General features: G+C 43.6%; 1 protein-coding gene across 1 annotated transcript in view; it reads right to left on the bottom strand.

Moving 5' to 3' along the window:
- Nucleotides 1-59: 59 nt before the first annotated feature.
- igf2r (insulin-like growth factor 2 receptor) overlaps nt 60-22,194 on the bottom strand; it is a 45,651-nt gene continuing 23,516 nt past the window's right edge. Inside the window, exons 24-48 of the mRNA XM_066697456.1 lie at nt 21,858-22,001; nt 21,386-21,561; nt 21,046-21,133; nt 20,460-20,678; nt 20,035-20,165; nt 19,743-19,846; nt 19,459-19,592; nt 18,686-18,882; nt 18,318-18,444; nt 16,848-16,973; nt 16,095-16,345; nt 15,290-15,502; nt 13,213-13,362; nt 12,769-12,930; nt 12,142-12,340; nt 10,621-10,773; nt 10,186-10,420; nt 9,482-9,618; nt 9,127-9,244; nt 8,036-8,182; nt 7,351-7,535; nt 6,794-6,980; nt 5,372-5,524; nt 4,182-4,251; nt 60-3,873 (exon numbers count right to left, since the gene is read on the bottom strand). Coding sequence (XP_066553553.1) covers nt 3,451-3,873; nt 4,182-4,251; nt 5,372-5,524; nt 6,794-6,980; nt 7,351-7,535; nt 8,036-8,182; nt 9,127-9,244; nt 9,482-9,618; nt 10,186-10,420; nt 10,621-10,773; nt 12,142-12,340; nt 12,769-12,930; nt 13,213-13,362; nt 15,290-15,502; nt 16,095-16,345; nt 16,848-16,973; nt 18,318-18,444; nt 18,686-18,882; nt 19,459-19,592; nt 19,743-19,846; nt 20,035-20,165; nt 20,460-20,678; nt 21,046-21,133; nt 21,386-21,561; nt 21,858-22,001 — 4,229 coding nt within the window. The 3' untranslated portion in view covers nt 60-3,450. The remainder of the gene's footprint in view (nt 3,874-4,181; nt 4,252-5,371; nt 5,525-6,793; nt 6,981-7,350; nt 7,536-8,035; nt 8,183-9,126; nt 9,245-9,481; nt 9,619-10,185; nt 10,421-10,620; nt 10,774-12,141; nt 12,341-12,768; nt 12,931-13,212; nt 13,363-15,289; nt 15,503-16,094; nt 16,346-16,847; nt 16,974-18,317; nt 18,445-18,685; nt 18,883-19,458; nt 19,593-19,742; nt 19,847-20,034; nt 20,166-20,459; nt 20,679-21,045; nt 21,134-21,385; nt 21,562-21,857; nt 22,002-22,194) is intronic.

Genomic DNA, 22,194 nt, shown 5'->3' with positions numbered 1-22,194 from the left:
ACGGCCATGCTTTATCCCATAATGCAGAAAAGAAAAAGAAAACACAGCTCAGAACACAATTGGCTGATCTTTTTTTATTGAAATAATGCAATTCCTTGTCTTACACCAAACAAATCATCTTATTTTAAATAGGAAACAGACAAGAAACCAAAAAAAAAAATACGAACAAAGGAAGCAGTAAAATAATCTCGTAAAAAAAGAATTTCTTGAGAACCACGTATCAGTAAAGGAAAATCCAGCCGCAGGAGGGTTCAGAGTTTAGTCTCGCATTATCAGTACCAACTTCTGTGTACCAACACATCATGCTTTGGCAGATACAGCAGAGGCAGACAGTCCAGAAGTTACAGAAAGATGCAGTGTGGTTGCAGACACCAGGAGCGGGGCCGAATGTGTGGAGAAAACTTCACCTAGAACTCAAACCAACAGCACAGGAGCTTTTACCACTCCTGTCTGTGGCAAGGACCTGTTTGCCTTAATAAACTACAACAGAGAACAGAGTGGGGCTACTGTTGCTCTAACTGACATCATACCAAAACAATTCAAGTGATTGGAGCATGCAAAATAAAATAAATAAATAAATAAATACAAATGCATGATTCATTCCTAAAGAAAGTGATATAGGTGCACTGGAATTTGAGCTCAGTTACTCCCATTCATTAATTATGCTATTCTTAGGAAGGATTGTAGGGCGAGATACCAAAGCTCCAGGGAAGATGGAATAGAACAGCCTTGTATTCATAATTACTCTACACCAGGATAGCTGCGGGAATGTTTTAGTTCAAAACAAAAAAGATATACTAAAACCACACAAAAAGAGGACAAGAATAAGAGGAGACAGACTGAATGCTCCATGGTCCAAGAGTAACTGATGTGTAACCAACAATCAACTTGCTGTTAATTTCCAATCCCTACCAAACCTCTTTAAATCCACATAAACCGTACTGAGATTCTGGAGGAACAGATTCCATGGGGAGCGAGCGAGAAAGACATGGAAGTAAACTGTAAAAACAGGCCAGATTTGACATTGATTGGCCTATGGAGAATGGATAAAATTAGGCTTTTTATCTTTTCAACCCCAAGAAGAAACTGTATAAGAAAAGAAAGAGACTGTCAATGTGGTGTAGCTTCAAGAATAAAACATGGCGGTACCATCATGGTCTACAGTCAGATGATGCACACATAAATAGGATCCATTTGTAAAGGCACAATTTCAGTTTTTCCATGTTCTGGAGTATCCCAGGCATATCACTTTTTCCTCATGAAAATCCCATCACAGAATACCTTCCCTTCTGAGTGGAAGTTGTTGAATGGATATACAACTCATTGATCTCTTTCATTAAAGCCATGGTAACTCGCTGCAGAGTTATTTGTATTGCTGTGCAAAACATTCTCAGTCTGAGTGGAGAGTTGGTGGATTATGATGAAAGGGTTTTAAATTAACTGCTGCAAACGTCATCTTGATAACAGACTTTAGCAATACTGGTTGAAAGAAGCTGAAGATTGCTCAGGTCCTGCTCAGGGTGACTCATGCGCACAAGACAGACAGTAAATATTCACACATCCTTTCTGCAACACAACTGATAAAAGTAGATTTCGGTCAATCCCTGCCACAAGCTCAGCTATATCTGTAATAAACTAATGCAGCGATTCGAAACTTGGATAGATATATATGCAGAATTTCACTTTTTTTTTTCTTCCGTTAGCATTTGATCCAGATTTTCGAAGTACACAAACTCCTGCTAGTTTTCCCCAAAATGTATGAAAGGATAACGAATCTTTGCTCTTTTCAACGGGAAACACGTCTCTTATGAAATTTCAACATTCAAAATGTTACAAGTATTTCAAAAACTGAACGTGTAAATACCGTTGAAAAGAAAGGGGCTTTGGAAAAACAAACTAAATCACCCTGAAAGCGAACATGGCTGTAATACTGTAATTACCAGCTTTTAGCACTGAAATTATGGGCTTATCCTTCCCAAACACAGAAGAAAAAGGCTTTGGCAGACATTTCTGTATTTCTTGGCTCCATTAACCCTTCTACAAACAGTGTAAAGGCCTGTACGGTAACCAGCTAAAGTAAAAGTTTATACAAATTCTCAGGAATACCCTACGTAACATGATCTGGAGATTTGAATCTTTTTAAGAAGAAAATCTTAAAGGTGTTCAGTAATTTACACACCCTCTGAACCACGTGGACCTCAAGCAACATGCCAGACACGGATCTTCACGATTGCCCGCTAACCGGGATTTGCCATTGATAAAGTGCAGTAAATCCATTCCCACGGTGTGAAATAGTCCAAAAATTAAATGTTGTGGAAACTAAATGAAAAATAAACCCGTATGATCTGCATTGTCTCTGCCTGCGTCACATCTGGATTATTACTATGAACTCACTGCGGCCAGTCAGGCTGCTTGTGAGAGGAACACTCATCTGTAGACGGGACTGGTTGCTATCTGTGGTGAGTGACCTCATAAATTGAGAGGAAAAAGGTTTGATGAGCGTTGATTAAAATGATTCAGTTTAAATACAAGAATATTATTGACCGACAGCATGTCCTGATTCTCCCTAGCATGCTAATCAAACAACTTTCAGAAAGATCAATACTTTCGGGCTGCTTGGAAAGCTGAAATAAATGTCACATCTTCAATGGCACTGGAATGATCCTTACATCTGGTTGACAGGAGGTTCAGCTTCATGAAACGACAGGTTCTCGAGCCTCTGGACATTGGAGTTGGAATCAATCCCACGTGCTCCATCCCCCACCCCTTGGCCCAGCATGGAGACTGTGCGAGTTTGAGAGAGAATAAGCCTTTTCACAATGCGGGAAGCTGAAGAACTGCCGCTTCAGTACACACGAGGCTGGTCACCGTTCATGTGACGCACAAACAAGATCTTCACTGATTAAATAAATATTTGATAGAAATGCACAAAAGAAAACACACTCAGGTTAATGTATTCTTTGCATGTCAGTAGATATTGTATGACTTTCCCCATACAGCATCCCAAGGGGACGGTACCACGTATTCCGTCATCTACATTCTTGGCAAACCCTGACTCGGGGCTTCTCCAGTACATCCTTCATGTGGATATCCATTATATTAAAAAAAAAAAAAGTGCAGGACAGTTGTTTAACTGTGATTGGAAGGGTCCCGAAAAGCAACCGAAACCGAAAAAGTCGGGATTGAAGAAAAACAAAGAAGCAAAGAAAAAAGAAAAAAAAAGGTTTTTGTACCAGTAAAGAGGATTTAAATCCCATTTAAGAGGATCAAAAAACTAAACAAAATCTTCTTTAAAACGGTCAACAGCAAATAGACAATTTTTTCCCTTTAAAAAAAAAAAAAAAAAAAAAAAAAAAAAATTGGCAAATTGTTATAGAAACATTCAGTCAGAGCAGCTCGGACTCAGTTCAGGCAGGAGTTTGTGAGGGACGTGAGGGACCTGAGGAGGACTCACACCTTCAGCAAGTCCTCATCGCTGTCTTCGTGGAAGGGGGCCAGGTTCCCGGCTCTCTTCCTCCGGGGCTTCTCTCTGCGCTTGGGCTGGTCCATCCTCTCGCCTTCCTCCAGCAGCCCCACCAGGTCCTCGTCGCTCTCATCGCCCAGCAGGGGCCTGCGGGGGGCGGCCTTCCCGCCCAGACGCTGGAGGGCGGCACGGCCGGAGTGGACGCGCACCCCCGGCACACTCAACACCTCATCCTCGCTGTCCTGCTCGTCCAGAGGGAAGGCCCCGAAAGCCTCGGCCTTCACGGGTTTGGTGGCGACGTGTCCGTTCTCCTGGCACTCCTTGCCGGACCGCGAGGAGGAGTCTGGTGTGGCTATCTCCTCCATGAGCCACTCCGTCTCATCCTCCACCCCCTCGTCCTCAGTGTTCACCTGACAGGGGAGGAAAGCAGCATTAGGATGAGGGAAACCTGCCACAGGCCAGTGGAAGGATCCATACCCCTCCTAACAACATCTGTGCCTCGTGTCTTCTCTGCAACGACTAAGGCAAAGTGTTCATCATAACAAGGCAGGATACAGAACACACAACATTTATGCATTCATATTTATTCATGAAACTTAGTATTTAGTAAACCAAGACTTTAGTACTACCAGAAGATGAACTAGTGATTGTATATACATGAGCTCCTGCTTTTGAATTCTGTTTCCCAGAGGACTCCGGCGTCTCCCAGAGGTCTTACCTTGGAATATTTATAGGACACATTGGCTCCCCTTCGGCAGCAACCCGTCACTTTCTGCATCACCAGTTCCCTAGAAAAAGAAGAAAGGATCGCAGTTCTGCATAAACAGGGCAGCTCACTACGCATATTGCGACATATCAACAGCAAATTGAACAGTTTCAGAAAGTGGCTCATGGCAATGCAATCAAGCATCCACAAGGTCTTTATTTTCCTCCTACACTCCAGGGCTGGATTGGGAGAAGTACACATGCAGAAAACCCCTCTCCAGCTGGCTTTTCTGTGGAGTTATCTGTGTGAAGTATTTCCAATCAAGCCCTCGAAGCACCGCTGTGATGTGAAGTGTCAATGTGGCCAGCGGCGAAGGAGCAAAACCAGACCATAAATTGATTCGAGTCTAATCAAATCCAGCCTAGGCCAGAGGTAAAGCAAGTCAGATGGTGTCCTTATCTACACTTAAATATTCAAACCACCATGTTAAAAAACATTGTGAAAGCCCAGAGAAATAAGTGTGTAAATACATTTGGGATGTACTTGAAAGTATTACATCCCCCACCTCCACCATCAAATCTCTACTCATTCACAAGTTCTGAATTCCATACGATCACAACAAGTCATTAAAAAAATTAAAACCCCAACAACAACAACAACAACAACAACCACCACAACAACAACAAAAACCACAACCTTCCTGCACTCACTGTTCACCACATTCCCCTTCATCAAATATGACGACAGACACTTGCCTGGAATCTTTTACATTAAATACACGTTTCTCCCATGAAATTTGTTGCCGACTGTCCAACGATCGGTCTTGCCTGCACCACTGCTCGCTGCCTGTCTGTCTGTCTGTCTGTCACTCTTGCCTTTCTGCCCCTCTACACGTCTGCTCTGACAGGATGTGGCAATCACCCTACCACTCTGGCTGCTCGCTGATTAGTCTTCGCACAATCTGTGACATTTCTTGTCTGCTGCAAGCTCAGTTTGCTTTGAAGAAGTCCGAGATTGCATCACAGCAACAGTTCATGGGATATAAAAGCAATTACGTGTATGAAGGACACATACCATGATTAGACTTATAATAACTTGTAACAATAACAACAAAGTGAACTCTTGTGCTTCTGCTATAGTTACTGTGCTGCACGCCTCCGTCTACTCCATGGTTTGTGGTGCCTTGCCCTCTGTGCCCTTACCTTCGTTCGCGCTTGTAGAGCAGCAGGATGACCAGGACAGCGGTCAGCACCACCAGCAGCAGGCTCAGCACTGCCCCCACCGCCTGGCTCCGTCCAGACAGGCCTGTGTGTTCACCCTCGTCCTCACCCCCTTGAGACTTGTCCAACAAGTCGCTGCGAAGAAAGCACATGCAGAGAAACCGTTGAAGAACTAATTACATCATATAGATTCATACAAACTGGAGATCAGAATTATGGGAACAGGTTGAATGGATGCGACTGACAAGAGGAAGATGTTAACAATCTATTGTTTTATATTGATAACGTCACAGACAGAAATGAACTCTGGTATCATAGTAACAGCCTCTGATCTTAACAAGACAAACATACTTGTTTGATCATTCAGAAATCCTGTTCCAAAGCCACCTTTCTGAGATCTAGCATCTCCGTCCTTAAATTGTTTCACTTTTAGGCTGCCCATGGGATTTCTCAACACTTGTAGCTGACCAATGCAAAAGGGATTAACGTAGGTCCCCCGAGTGAGATTTAGCTTTCGTTATAAAGGCGGCACAGCGATTCTTGTCATCTTATGGGAAATTAGCAGTTTCTTTGTGATTTACGCCTTGGCAGAGAACAGCTACTGACATACAACTCGCCCAGAAAGAGGAAGCCACTTCAGGTAGCCAAAGAGATCAGCCAGAGACCACTTGAAATGCAAAATCTATTGCTCCACACAGCAGCCGTGTTCCAGCAAACACAAAGGGGGTTTTATTCTGGAAGGTACCCGCCAATTTCTCAGTGTTCAATGGTCCAATTAAACTTTGGACCATTTATTGTGTTCCTCACTGCGACGCCCAGACAAGTGTGGCAACTTCTAAACCATTAGGCGTGGGAAGCTGCAAAATTGAGTTTTAATATTGCTTTACTAGCTCAGAGACTGAGAAGCCGTGCTGTGGGAGTTTAGCCTCGCACAGCGAAATCTGTTTGGAAAGAGGGGGCACATTTCATCCAAGTCCTGTCTTGTGGTGTTCCACATGGCAAAAGCAAAATCCTGCCGTGTTTAAATGGGTTGTGGGCTGAGTATTTAATCTAGTTTAAAAATAATATATTTGTTAAATATTTTAAACTTGCGATTGAAATAAATATAACAATAATATAAAAATTGCAGCTTCAATTTAAACCAATGCAATGCAAAGTCAAATGCTCATCAGCTGGTCTAATAAGAGCTTGTGTGATACAAAGCCTCTTGTGGTTTGTGACTTACTTTAAACTTCACTAACTCAAATAGAAAAATTTGCTCTCGTCTATTAACTGAAACTAACAACAGGGATGTTCTCCGAAAAGACTGTTGTTTATGTATCTGTTCCTATTGGACTTGATGTCTCCAGAGGCTGAATTTAAACCGGGGGGGGTGTAAAATGTATTCTCTGTAGTGTAGCTTACGTCAGATTACAGATGGCCTTTGTGTGCCAGAGAAATAGGTACTGACAACCATCTGTTTCCAGGAGGAATTCTGGGATGCCGTCCCCAGCGGATGGGCTACAGTGGAACAAAATGGTGGAGGACACCTTCTTGGATTGATCCCGTCCACATTTCGAGTCCGAGGGGATCAAGATATCCAGGCTATCTTCTGAAAAAATAAATATATACATTTGCTCAGAATTTATTATTTGACACCCTCCCAGTTCTGTAACAGGCCATTAGTAATTAACTTGGCTGCAGCAGACCACAGCTGGAATCCCCAAACCTCCCAATGCACGACTCACTGGTTTGTTTAGTACAATGGGGCGCCACGGCCCAGTAAAAACTGAGCTTTAAAATGCCATAAAGCAAACCGGATCTTAACACTTGACAAGCAAACCGAGTGGTTAACATGAATCTCAGCTGGAAAGTTAAAGTTAGGGCTGCCCTTTAAGGTAGTGAGTTGGAACACAGAAATCAGAAGACATGAGCCACTGAGCACCAGAGGTGAAAAAAAAGAGGGAAACACGTCTTATTACCTTTGATGTAGTATTTTGCGTTACTGGAAGAGCCGATTATCCTTCGGTGTTCTCCATTGACTTTGACTTGGCAGATTTTGGCCCCTTTGCACAGAGGGATGGAGGTGTTCGTAATGCCAGAGAGCTGGATGTTATATATGTATTTGTCCCCATTGGCCCTGATGTCTCCAGAGGCTATATACAGCCTGAATGGTGTGGAGGAGGGGTGGGGAGAAAAATAAATAAAAAGACATACATGTTATTGGTAAACCTATTTTTTGTATTTTTTATTTGTGAATTCTGTTCCGTAGCTTGTCCATCGGCACAAGGCTCATCGTTAGAAAGCAGCGAAGTTAATAATCAATGCTGCCTTTGTGCCAATACCCTCCTGGGCCTTGAACTGTTCTGTTTGTTCTGTGCGTATGAAAGCAATGTTGTTTCATGAGGCACAAGTGGCCAGTGTGTAGCCTTTGCCCCTCTTACAACCCCTGTAGAGAGGCTCCACCGAGAGGTCTGAACACAAGGCTTGTTCACACAACCTACTGTATGCACTTCTGCCAGTCTTGGGTTCAGCTACAAGTGTAGGTTTGCCTTAACAACGAACCTACAGACTAGAAGGGTTCTGGTAGCCCGGGCGACTGGTTCTGGGGAGTGTTACGCAGACATACCGGGTGTGGTGACAGGCTGCGGACCTGCCTCATCTCACCTGTTGTACAGAGCGCCCAGGCTGAAGTTGACCCCGGTGTCTGGGATCTTGATGGTGCCATCGAACATTTCCACCTCCTGCTGGACCACGGCGCAAGCGGCCCGTGTCTCCCAGTGCAGCCAGAACTCGCAGTTCGCCTCGTCGATCCTACCGGACAGGAGAGAGTGATCAGGGCTTAAATATGAGCAATACGCAGTACAGGAAGACAGATGGCTGGGTCAAATGATCTTACTTTGACACTGAATGAGGTTCCATGGGAAGGAAATGGAGCAGTGATGTGGGATCTGGGATGGACGCGCACACACACACACGCTATGTTTTCTTATTACAACATCATACCAGGAAAATAAAATGTAATATAGACAATGGATCTAATATCCGATGTGGTTTTAACATTCTATAAATCAAAAGTTACAGTGAACACACTTTCAAATTAACTTTAATTTTTTTTTTTTCGCTTTCCCAGTTTTAACTAGGATCTGGAATTTTCGTTGCAAGATTTCAGAGCTAAATATTAATCAGGATCCGGGATATAAACGGCAAGCAAGAGAAGTCTTCATCCATGTTGTCATTTGATTTATTCTTACAGCTGTATTTGTATTCTCCTTGCAAACACACTTCTCTTTGCCAAAATGATTACCAAAAATAATTAAAATGACAGATACAATATGAAAAACAGATTACTTTAACCACCAAATCTTCTATAAACTACTTTCAGAGGGTTACGGTTTGCCATTGATAATGCTGACAGTAATGTATAGATTATCGCCTTTCCAGAAGCAATTTCTTTATAACTAAACACAGGATCACACAGCTCTACAATAAGAACAATTGCTCCAACACCATGGTTAAGTGTAGTTATTTATCTGGACTAGTGGACGTTTCTCACACTGCTTCATCCAGGAAATAGGGATCCTGGAAGATCTGGGACTCTGGCTACTTGAATACATTACTAGGTAAAGGGAATCTTGTCATCAAAAGGTAAGAAGTGCAGTAAGCCCTTGGTGACAGACATGACAGGAAGAGACAACTGTGTTCAATAAACCAATCTGTGAGCAAGAGGGCAGGCTTGTTACACCCGGCATACTCACTGCTGAAACTTGGGGTGTCCCATTGTGTTCCCACATTGCAGCTGCACAATGGTTTTTGCTGGCAACCCATTTCCACAGACCGCTTCTCCTCCAGAGTAATTAAGATGGATCTTATCATCTGTGGGGTAAAAACAACAGACATGACTGTTAATGTGGATGCTGAGAGTCTATGTGGGGGGGGGGGGAGCTATTCCACTCCTCGAGGGCTGCAGGGGTCTCTGGTCATCCCTCATGTTGGAATCATGTAATGAACATGTAAGAACATTTACATTTGTATTTACTCTAAATCTTATTCCTGTCTCTCGAGCCCTGCATTTTTTCTGGGCCATTTAAGGGCTTTACAGAATCTACTTGCCCCTAAAACTGATCTTCTGGGTGTAGACTAGTCCCAAAGCCTGCGTGCTTCCCTTTGATGTCCTCCGGCACACAGCGGCGTTCTCTGGGCAGTCCGTCAGGCCTCCATACATACCTTGGCAAACATTGATGTAGTACCTAACAAGACAAGTGGAAAAACCAAATGCTGTTGTGTAAAAGAGGTACTGCTTGAACAGCTTCTCTGATTTCAGCAATAATAAGTAACACACTGCCACCATCATCCCTTGGGAAGCAAGCTGAAGGCATTCACATTTTAGCCAACTCTCTCATGACTTATACAAAGCCATGTGATCTCTTTGCAACCGTCAACTTCCAAACATGTGATTCTAGCTCGGTAATATATGCTTAAAACCTATGTGAAACTTTGTTTGTCAATGTAAGCAAGAAACACCAAGCTCCTTTTTAACTGAATTATACAACCAGGAAAGTCATAGGAAAACTACTGTGTCTGATCCACCATTCTAAGGCCTTATAACGACATATTCATGAATATTACCAATTGTACTGATACCTGTACTGGTATTCAGTTTAAATCTGTAACATTATGTCTGTGTTTGTACTTGCTAATTAAATAAAATCTGAATCCTTTAAGTTCTGAGCTGGAAGATCTTTCAAGCAAGTGTAATGGAGAAACACCATAGTCGGCTGAAAGTGTTTAACGGCGCATCGAACAAGCCCACTCACGAGTCGCCGTTGTGGCTGAATTTCCAGGGAGAGGTGAGAGAGGACAGGGTGCGCAGGTCATAGGTCATGTGATTGTTCACCACCTTGCACTCCATTTTCTTGGGAGGGCACACCACGCTGGTTTTCCACTCGAAAAGGGTCGAGCAGCCCTGGGTTACGCTGAGCAGCTGGGGGGAGCCTCGGCCGGCTGACCGATCACACTTGAAGATGAAGGTGGAGCTCTTCTTTTCTGTGACTGGACAGCACCGGACAACAGACACTTAGTTAATCCCAATTCTCATGCTCTTCCCTGCTCCACCATTTTCTTTATCGGACAGTTAGAATGGTAGAGGTAGAATTTATTGGTTTGTTTATAGTCTACTCTCAATAAGAGCAGTACCTTCTATTCACCGTTTATGATCTTATTTTATACATTTTACAGTTGTCAGCTTTTACCATTTGCGCAAAATCCCCATTTTCCATCTCTGTCGTAGTCATCCGTAGTTGCGCACCAATCTCGGTTGTCAACCCTGCCATCTGTGGTGCACTTCATATAGGGTTTCTTTTGGAACTGAAAAGGGAAGACGCATACTTCCTCTTTTTCAGTCACTGGAATTGAAACAAAACACAGAGATGAATAAATGAGGAAAACAATACAACCTGGACCACCTTTGCAGCTGCACACCACTGCTTTTGGATATTTAAAACGCTGGCTGCTATTGACATCACTGGACGATTTCATACATTGGTCATAACATTATTTATTTACAGATCTATAGCTCTATATTTTATCTATATACACACATACACACACATGCATACACCGATCAGCCATAATATTATGATCACTGACAGGTGAAGTGAATAACACTGATAATCTCGTTATCATGGCACCTGTCAGTGGGTGGGATATATTAGGCAGCAAGTGAACATTTTGTCCTCAAAGATGATGTGATAGAAGCAGGAAAAAAGGGGCAAGCTTAAGGATCTGAGCGACTCTGACAAGGGCCAAATTGTGATGGCTAGATGACTGGGTCAGAGCATCTCCAAAACTGCAGCTCTTGTGGGGTGTCCCCGGTCTGCAGTGGTCAGGACCTATCAAAAGTGGTCCAAGGAAGGAAAAGCGGTGAACCGGCGACAGGGTCATGGGTGGCCAAGGCTCACTGATGCACGTGGGGAGCGAAGGCTGGCCCGTGTGGTCCGATCCAACAGACGAGCTACTTTAGCTCAAATTGCTGAAAAAGTGAATGCTGGTTCTGACAGAAAGGTGTCAGAACACACAGTGCATTGCAGTTTGTTGCGTATGGGGCTGCGTAGCCGCAGACCAGTCAGGGTGCCTGTGCTGACCCCTGTCCACTGCCGAAAGCGCCTACAATGGGCACGTGAGCATCAAAACTGGACCACGGAGCAATGGAAGAAAGTGGCCTTGTCTGATGATGAAGGTGTTGACTTGGCCTCCAAATTCCCCAGATCTCAATCCAATCGAGCATCTGTGGGATGTGCTGGACAAACAAGTCCGATCCATGGAGGCCCCACCTCGCAACTTACAGGACTTAAAGGATCTGCTGCTGACGTCTTGGTGCCAGATACCACAGCACAACTTCAGAGGTCTAGGGCTGTTTTGGGACCTACACAATATTAGGCAGGTGGTCATAATGTTATGGCTGATTGGGGTATATAGTGCCTCTTGTTGCAATTCATTTAAATCTCCTCTTCTGGTGTAACCCTGCCCACAGAGAATTTCAAGCTCTCATGTTGCAAAAAGGATCCCCGTTTCCCCGTTACTCACTTGATTACAATGATTAACCCCCCATTTACCTTATATATTGATTCACCAACTCAGACACTGATCAAAGCTAACTAATGTGCATTGCACTGATATGAAGCACTGTGTCAGCACTGTGTAACACTGCTGCAAAACCCTTTTTTGGTGTGAGATTTACTGCCATCTCCTTGTTGGTGTTTGGTGCATCTGACCTGATGGACAGGAGTCTCCACTGATGTATTTCATTAGAATGGTCTGGTCCTGACGGTTGTAGTCCATGGACATCATCTTAGGGATCCCAAAGGAAGACACAGTATCGCCCGAGACCAGGCACACAGCACTGCCCTTGCACTTAGAGTCCTTCACTTCTGCACACACGTTGATGAGGAAAGTGTTGGAGCCGGACGGTACCTACAAAAACAACAGGTTGAAGTTGGACATAAACAACTACCCAGGCAGTGTGTTATTACTTCAAGTACACATTGTGTAACACATGGCCCCTTAGATTAAACAAATAAAATCGATCTTGTCTTGGAACCTGTTTGCGTGAATCCTTTCAATACATTATTATTTTGCTCTGTCAAAGTAAAAGACAAAGACTTCACAAGTCTGAGATGGCTTTTTGCGTTTTTAATATTGTAATGATAAAATCGGTCTTTTGAGCCTGGTGTATTTGCTCCATGCAGGCAGTAGTTAAGAATAACACAATCGTTAGCCACTGACAAAAATCGGGGCTCTTGAGGACCAGGGTGGGTCAGCACTGTGCCAGAACCATTGGAAAACTATGGAACGCGTCACACAGATTGGGGGAAGGGCGGAGGGTCACCATGCAGTCTCACCTGGTAACTCTGCCCTGTCAGAGGGGACAGATCGAAGGTGAACTGCAGCTGCTCGTCCTTGAGACGGCAGTTGGAAAAGCTGACTGAGTCAGGGCACACGAGTGGCGTGGCCCATTCAAACACATAGCTGCAGCTGGACTTCCTGATCATCTGGGGTGTACCCTGTCGGGGCAAAAAGAAAACCAAAAACACAGTAGAGCATCAGATCGTTGTCTTACAACCGGCTTAATAGCAGCAGCAAAGTAGCAAAATCTGAAAGCTTCACCCACACGACCTTTTCCTTATTTGTTCCAATAAACGTGGCAACAGATGCAGTTTTTATGCAGCAACCCGTGTCTCGGCTGTGCCCATAGCTTGACCGCCAGCAAGCCAGCAAAATGAGGGAGCGCTGAGGGATGTGGCTGCACTATAAGGTTAGAGATAGTTTTGACACTGAATGCTCACCATGTCTGTGCCTCGCTGGCAGCTGAACACAATGAGAGACGTGTAGTTCTTGGAGGGGTCAGAGGGACACGTGGTGCTGCTGTTGAAGGAAATGTACACTTCGTTGATGGCCTCGTTGATCTGTGGCGGTCCAGTGATTCGCCCAATGTCCTGTGAGGCAGAAAGAATGGTACAGAAAACTCAGATGTCTCTCTTAAGTCGAGTCCTCCAGCATTTAGAGGATATCCACCTATGGTTATTTAGGAAACTCTTGATAAGCTCAGAAGCTCACTGGTTCAAGAGCATTGCAAACAAAAAATAATTATGCATCACACGGGTGTTTATCTGGAACAAAGAGCAGGGGCCGGTTGCATAAACATAAATTTAGTCTTTTTCTATATACAGTACTGTGCAAAAGGTTTAGGCAGGTGTGAAAACATGCTGTAAAGTAAGAATGCTTTCAAAAATATTATTATTATATTATATTTATCAATTAACTAAACACAAAGTGAGTGAACAGAAGAAAAGTCTACATCAAATCCATATTTGGTGTGACCACCCTTTGCCTTCAAAACAGCATCAGATTTTCTAGGTTCACTTGCACACAGTTTTTGAAGGAACTCGGCAGGTAGGTTGGCCCAAACATCTTGGAGAACTAACCACAGTTCTTCTGTGGATTTAGGCGCCTCAGTTGCTTCTCTCTCTTCATGTAATCCCAGACAGACTCGATGATGTTGAGATGGGGTATGGGGGCCATACCATCACTTCCAGGACTCCTTGTTCTTCTATACACTGAAGATAGTTCTTAAATGACTGTCGCTGTATATTTGGGATCGTTGTCATGCCGCAGTAGAACTACCTTGTGTCTTGTTGCTGTGCTCAGTCTTACCATGGTGTATGACTTTTGACAGTAAACTGTCTTCAGCAACCTCACCTTGTTAGCTGAGTTTGGCTGTTCCTCAGCCAGTTTTATTCCTCCTACACAGCTGTTTCTGTTTCAGTTAATGATTGTGTTTCAACCTACATATTGAATTGATGATCATTAGCACCTGTTTGGTATAATTGTTTAATCAAACACCTGACTATATGCTTACAAAATCCCTGACTTTGTGCAAGTGTACCTAGAAGAATTGATGCTGTTTTGAAGGCAAAGGGTGGTCACACCAAATATGGATTTGATTTAGATTTTCCTTCTGTTCACTCACTTTGCATTTAGTTAATTGATAAATATAATCTGTTAACGTATATTTTTGAAAGCATTCTTACTTTACAACATTTTTTTCACACCTGCCTAAAACTTTTGCACAGTACTTTATATATATTATATATAAAGTTAAAACCATTGCATAAAACAGTCTTTCCTTAGACTGGTCTTATTTAGTCGATCACTCAACACATTTCGGGAAAATAAACTATGAAAAAAAAAAAAAAAAAAAAAAATACATGGCAGACGCTTCTCTAAAATAGCGACGATCCCAGCTCACAGTAACTGAACTTGTATTATTCTGAAACTTGCAATGACGCACTCAAACACAAGGCGTGGGACAAAATAACCAAAAAGTTACCAGCGTCAACCCACCTTTGTGTGCGGCCTGTAAAAGACAAGCAGCAACGATGGAAGAACATGCAAAAACAAATATTTTAGAGGAAACATCCCTGTACTGGAGGAGGAACTTCCTCAAAACTTAAACTGACCAAAGGATTGGTTATTTAAATCTTTGGGGTGGAGTCCCAGTGTTTTGGGGATTGGCGTGGGCGAGAGAGAGAGCGGAGTGTGTGAGCCAGAGAGGGACTGCCTGTCAGCATCAGTGACTTAACCTAACTTTTCAAGCCAAGCCTTAATATGCAACTGACTAACATGCATTAACTGTCAAATTAAGACTAGTCTAATATAGTTTTATGCAACCAGACCCAGACCTAAATCCATGCTCTTGTGAGGAGAGAAAAGCACAAACGGGTCATCAGATTTCACCAGCTGATGTTTTGCTGCACTTGGTGAACTCGAGCGAGCTCCAGGAGAAGTCGAGACCACATGCTTCCCTGTCATGAAATCCGGCATTGTAATTTATGGGCTGAGGCAGCAAAACAATACACTTACTATAGGAGGCCCGTCGACAGGGTCCATGCACACAGCGGCTCCAGGAGGGCAGTTCACTCCAGGGATAGGGTTCAGGGGCTGGCAGATGTTAATGAAAAAGTCTGGAGATTTGGCTTTTTCCAGGTCTTCATCAGTGGCAGAGTAATAGCCAGTTCTGTGGATCAGCGGAGTCAGGTCTATGCTGGAGCTCCCGTTCAAAACCGAGCAGCTCACCTGCGGGCAGTGAAGTAAAGTAGTATGTTTCTCACATTCTCAATCAAATGCGTCTGATCCCACACCAAACTCTAGACAAATTAACTCCCCCGGTGGGCTACTGTACAGTACCTTAAGATTTTTTTTCCACCCAAACATCAAAGCAATTATCCAGAAACCTTGGATTACAAAGATACAGCACAAAAACTAGTATAGTTTACTTTAATAAGCAATATTTGTTTCACTGAACGAATCTCAAAATAAAATGGTTTGAAATGAAGGGGTGCTTTCGACTACAACTGTGATGAATGGAAAAACCCAATATGAAATATCCCGTGTGACAGTTTGCTGGAATGCAAGTTTTTTTGTTTTTTTCCCTTGAACTACAAGATGGTCTTTGTTTGAGATCTACTCTCATCACAAGATCAACACTAATCAGTGCTGGCTGGGGCAGAACACACTGAATACAGAATTGATTTTCTTTGGCTGTATTAAACATCTCATGACAATTAATCCTCGCGTGGAGGAGTGGGGTTACAGCATTCTAACGAGAGATATAGGCTGCTTTTCAGGGTCAGGGCGAGCAGACAGGACTTGCATGGGAGGGTCTTACCTCTTGCTCACAGACGAGCGGCGTGTGCCAGGAGAAGAAGTGGGTGCACGATTCCTCATCCGAAGACACCAGCACAGGTCTGTTGGGCAGGCTGCTGTCGGACCTGCACACAAAGCTGAAGATGCTCTTGTGCCTGAGGGCGGAGTTGCTGGGACAGGGATCCCCTGACTCGTAGGTCAGCTGCACCACCTGGTCCAGGTAGGACAGCTGCTTGGAGAAGTTCCCAGCATTCACCCCCCCGATGCACACCCCTGTTCACAAGAACGAACAAATGATACAAAAAAATATGATTACAATTTGAGCGTTTTTTGCGAGTCTTACAATTACAGTGTGATTTTTATATATATGGAGACATCTTGGGGAGGCCTTCAGTCAGCAGTGGAGCAAAATAGGCTGATTGTGATGATCTCAAATGGCATTGAAAGTGGGTGGGGGGCTATAGCAGATGAACGCGATGATGCAGAAAACGCAGAATGTACCAGCACATGAAGAAATTAGTAACTCGGGAGAAGGAGTTGACAAGCCACGTCTTTCCATTGGTGTTTTCCAATTTAAATTTTTGTGTGCGGGCAGAATGAGCTTAATCTTTAATTGATCATGTCTGCGAAACGGTGTCTGCCGTCTGCCTCACAGAGCAGATGACCCCGTCGCAGAGAATGGTTAACATGACTTTCAGGCATCAGCCCCTATGCCAGCATGGCAGGAGGGAATTTTTCACAGCCAAACAAAACACAGGAGCTGAGCGGCACTTACCGGCTCCCTCGGTGCAACCCCCACTGGTAACGGCTCCACAGATATTGAGGTGAATCGGCTGCCTGCCGCTGCTGTATGTAATGTACCCGACGTTTTGGTTTAGTCCGTTCAGGTCAAACAGATGCCCTGAGGGGAGGAAATTACACAGAACAGTGTACCATGGTTATCAGATCACACCCAAACGGATGTGGATTAAGGGCTAGAACTTACTTGTACCCTATCGCATGTTATATGTATTGTCAGAAGCCCCATTCTACTACTACTCAAATCAAAACGTGACGGGGCACAAGTTTGTAATTTACGATTTATTGGTAGGTCAAAGTTTTGATTTGGTCTGGCCCTGATTTCAATAAGATGAATATGTGCACATTCACTGCCGTTCCGTACTTCGTACCATAGAATAAACTAATACAAAAATGCATCTCTCATCCAGAGTTATTCAAATATGTGGTAGATTAAAGACTTAATGTCATGCAGAAGGAAGATTAAATTTGAATGTACAGCATCCTTGGACAGACTAACAATGCAGACAGAACAAGTTTATTTTCTATGATACAACATACAAGACTATCAGAAAAACACTCCATAATAAACTCTCCCCCAAGTGGAAATCCTCCAAGTACACCCCACCCTCACCAGGAAGGACCCTATAAGCAACGAATTCACTTTTAAAGGTGAGTGTTTTTTAAATGGAAAGGTCTATGACTTTTAAAAATACTCGTTAAGAAAAGAGCAAGCCTAAAGATTATCTTGGGGTGGTTAAAAGAAGATACCTAAAGTAACAAAAAGCTTAGAGAGGGGAAATACAGCAATGCGCTACAGCAAACAAACATGAAGGTGTGACCTATAATGCCACTTTTCCACTGGCACACCCGGCCCGAACCTGAATGTACCCGAGCTGGGTGTTTTTCCACTGAATGACCCGAGCTGAGGTCAAGCTTACGTATTTCAAAACCCATGCCGCAACTTGTAAATGTTTAGATTAATCCTTGTTAACATGGTTTAATGTGTAATTAAAAAGCAGTCAGCTTTCAATGTTATACATAAATAAGCTTACCTATCGAGAGAGGACACAGAAAAAGTAAAAAAAATATAAAACGGTTTCCGGACGTTGGAGGTTCAAAACTTAAACTAACAAATGGCCTGTAACACATTATATTTAAACTCTTTGTGTAGACCTACAATGGTTTTATGAATAGCAGTAGTAGTTTGTTAAGTATTTGTAACGTGTGCTATTTTATTAAGGTATTAAGTATTTGCAATGTATTTAAACCCCAGAGTTCAGTTAACTCCTCCCCCACGGCCTGGTTCAGGGTCGGCACTACTCAATTGTCAGTAGGTCATGTGCCGAACCGCACCAGCCTGGTTCTGGGTTGGTTATGCCAGTGGAAAATAGGTGTTAGTACAATGTGTTACTCACAGACTATAGTAGTTGTAGGCCACCTTTAGAGGATGTTTGGTATCTCTCACCTGTTACTGGATTGGTGACTTTGCAGTCTCCATGTGTGATGCTCTTGAGAGGACAGGCCGCCGCTGTGAACCACATGAAGGTATAGACGCAGTCCTCAATTGCGGTGATCAGGGTTGGCTTCGAGTCCTGCAACAGAGAAGCCGCCAGAACGTATTAACCAATAACACTGTGACTCTACCGTGAAACATGAAAAAGGTTCATAAGTGAATTTTACCAGACAGAAAGCTGGCATTAACTGAAGAAAGAGACCGATGTTTTCCAGGGTAGTGAGTTGGCAGTGAAGGCCACGGGACTTGAAACGCTCTCCTGGGTTTGGCCAGGAATTATATGAGTGTGTGTGTGGGGGGGTGAAACTCCTGACACTCACCACTTTGTCTTCGTCACATTTGAAGCGTATGATGGTCATCTTCTTCCTCTTCCTATCCGGACAGAACTCTCCGTTGACGTACCTCAGGACCAGCACGTTGTTCTCCCACTGCGGCCCAGATTCTGCCTCCCCCAGGCTGCTGTACTGTTCTCCGTTCTTCAGGCAAGCTGCTGCGCTGGAGGGACACTTCCAGGAGCCTGGAAACCAATCGAAACAACATCATGCATTTGTCTCGAGTGCAGTGATGATAAACGCAGCACCAGCTCCGTGTTTCTCACTTGTAATGGTTAGGAAATGTTTTGCAGCTTAGAGGGCTAGGACCAGTTTTTATACTGTGTGAAAAGTCAAACTGGAGTGAGCAAATGGAAGCACAGAAAGAAGCTTTGGACTGAAATTGGAAACAACTGCACAATTTACTTTATTGTTCTAGTCCACAGACGATCTGAATTCAGGTTTATCGATGGTCAGACTGGGACTGGGACTGGTGGACAACTGAGTATCCATCAGCCAACAGGGTCTTAAACGGGCTTAAAGCTGTCAAGGGGATTCCTCGGTTAGTTCCAAAACAGCGACCCGGGCACAGTGGGCCGCATGGATCTGCCGTTTTGGCCCACAGTGGGCTTGACAGTGGAAAGACGGACAGGATGCATTAGGGAGGACACAGACAGGATGCCAATAATCCCTGATGGCTGCAGCAATGGGCTGATTACAACGAAAACAAACAAAGCAAAATAAAATTACAATTACAAATCAAACAGAGGCCCTTCTCTTACCACTCTGTGGCACAAGGGACTTGCAGACGTTAATGTAATAGCGCATCGTTGCCCCATTCTCATCTCCAACCACAATCCAGTTGTCCCGGTGCCGCGACAGAGGTGAAAGGTCATAAGAATTTCCGTCGTCATCCCTGTTAGAAGACAAAACACAATCCATGTCACATGATTCCGATTTCTAAGCACTGCACATAAAACAATGGGGGGGGGGGGGGGGGTTCAAAGTCTTCTGGAAAGGAGCAGAGGGTTCAAGTAACACGTTTTCCCAGGAATGGCTCCTTTACTTGAATGCGCAGCCAGTTGTCTGGAAGGGAAGGCAGGCGAGGGTGGTGTGCCACTCAAACAGGTATGTGCAGTCCATGGTCTCCCTGAGGAAGACGGGGGTCCCCTGCAGCAGAGAGGACAGGGATCACCATCTATTTAACACACGCTAAAGCAGGCAACATTTGCTGAACGCTAATATAACATTCACTAATACCACCATTAATGAACAAACACATACAGGAGAGAAAGATTCTTTGATAAAATCTGCTGCTGTGTTCTCTCAGACTGGGAACAGAGCTTGAGGAAACTCACAGGGTTTTTGCTGTGGTCACAGCTGAACAGTATGGCGGTGGAGCGCTGGTAAATCTGATGGCACTTCTCCCCCCGGGTATAATTGATCATTAAGAGCCCGTCTTCATAGGTGAGGTTCTGTGTGGACAGTCCTGACACAAGGACAAAGGGAAAGGCTTAGGAGATCACACAAAAACTATAGAGTTGATGTTTATCCAGAAAAATAAGTACAAGAACAAATGTCTGATAAATAAAATATTAGCTATGAAAACCATTCACTTTACATAACTGAGATGTGTCATTCAGTGTAAAATGATTTGGAGGTAAACTATTTGAAAGGATAATTTTCCAATTACAAAACATACACATACACTCTTCAAATATATATATATATATATATATATATATATATATATATTATTTTCTTTAATAAAAAAAAAAAGTACCCGAGATCCTCTGAAAATGTCCCTGAGAGTGGTCAACTTGACAGGAGGACACCACATCACTTCCTGTGTCTTTGCGAGTACAGATTTTAGTTTGAAGGGAGTTACACACTGCTATGTGATAGTCGTACTTCTCAGTTTTCACCACGTAATCACTTCCAGAGAGGTTTCTCAGGTTAAACACATATCCACTGCGGGGGTCCCTTACTGTGCAGTTGTAACCTGTGTGGGGGGGAAAAATTACATACATAAAATAAAAGTAATACTGCAAGTCATCCTAAATGCACTGACAGAATAAAACCAGTTACATATTTCCTATCATGAGAATTCTTACAATAATGTACAATAATACACAGACTGTTGGCAGTGGGTAAGAAAATAAGAAAGATTGTAAGTGAGGGGAGGCCTGTCTTGCACACTTTAATGACTGTAGATCACAGCATCACCTCTAGGTGTGTATTTTATTCATAAAAAAAATTATAATAATATGGATCTCAGAAATTCAGCATGGCTGGGTTAACACCAGCAGCCACAACTGTCTTGTGTAAAGACACCTCACTTCTAACAGTACCGGTTATTATCCACTTACCTTGAGCTCTGCGAATGGGACACGCCTCAGAGGTCCTCCAGACAAACACGTACTCGCAGCCGTCCTGACGTTCAAACACAGGGGACCCCTGCACAGCAGCACAGATGAAAAACCAGCAGTCAAAAGCTATTTCACTTGTAGAGCTGCTGTTAATGCAAGACAAGCCTGGCAGCATTTGCTTCATAGTCATTAGCTTCTTATGCAAGTAACATCACAAAGCAGTAGATGAGATCATTTTTACAATTGATTTAAAACAAAATTGAATATTCAAAACATTAAGAACACCTGCAAAACAACAAACAAAACCAAACAAAAAAACAAATCTCTGGAGTGAACTCACTGGGCTGTCGTCACACTGGAAGATAATGCGTGTGGAGTAACGGCCTTTGCCACACTTCTCCCCGTTGTGGTAGACGATGCTGAGAGAGCCGTCCTGGGACGCCTGGGGGCTGCTCTGTATGTAGCCTAGGTTCAGGCCTCCAGTGGCGAGTTTGGCACAGGCACCCAGGGCTCCTCCTGCAGACGGGCAACTCCGTTAGCATCATAACTCACATATGAGAAAAGGCCCAGTCATGGAGCACAGCAAAAAGGGCTCAGTTTCATCTCACAGCCCTTGCACTCAAAACTACACAAGACCTTTTACACAAAAGACGACACTTCATATGATGCAGGCATCTTGAGTTGCACTAATGACTGGATTCAATAATTAAAAAAATTAAACAATCACCCAACAGAAGCCCCCCTTGATGTTTTATTAATGTAAGCCCATTCAGAGCATTTGAACTGAAGTCTGGGAGATCAAAAGAATTTACCTGGGCAGCCCCGTACCCAAGGCAGGGGCTTACAGACATTGAGGTAGAAGGTCCTCTTCTTCGAGTCCGCCGAGGTGTCAATCGCCTCCCAGGGCTGGTCGTCTCTACTGAGGTCCCCAAGGTTGTACTCGTTGCCAGACAAATCTAGAAAGCACGACAGTAACAGTGTTCAATAAACAGCAGGAAAAGGCCATGTGACATTTAGAGTTTTTTAGACAACCACTCTTTAATGGCAATACACAACAAATTAATCTCATTACCTCCTGTTCGATAGCAAAACACAAGTTAGGTGTACCTTATGCCTTTGGATTCATTGAGTGTTGGAAGGATGTTGCAA

Source organism: Amia ocellicauda, chromosome 1 (assembly GCF_036373705.1).
Source record: "Amia ocellicauda isolate fAmiCal2 chromosome 1, fAmiCal2.hap1, whole genome shotgun sequence".
NCBI classification, from domain to species: Eukaryota; Metazoa; Chordata; class Actinopteri; order Amiiformes; family Amiidae; genus Amia; species Amia ocellicauda.
Note: the sequence above shows the minus strand (reverse complement) of the source record. Positions and strands in the feature narration are given on the sequence as shown.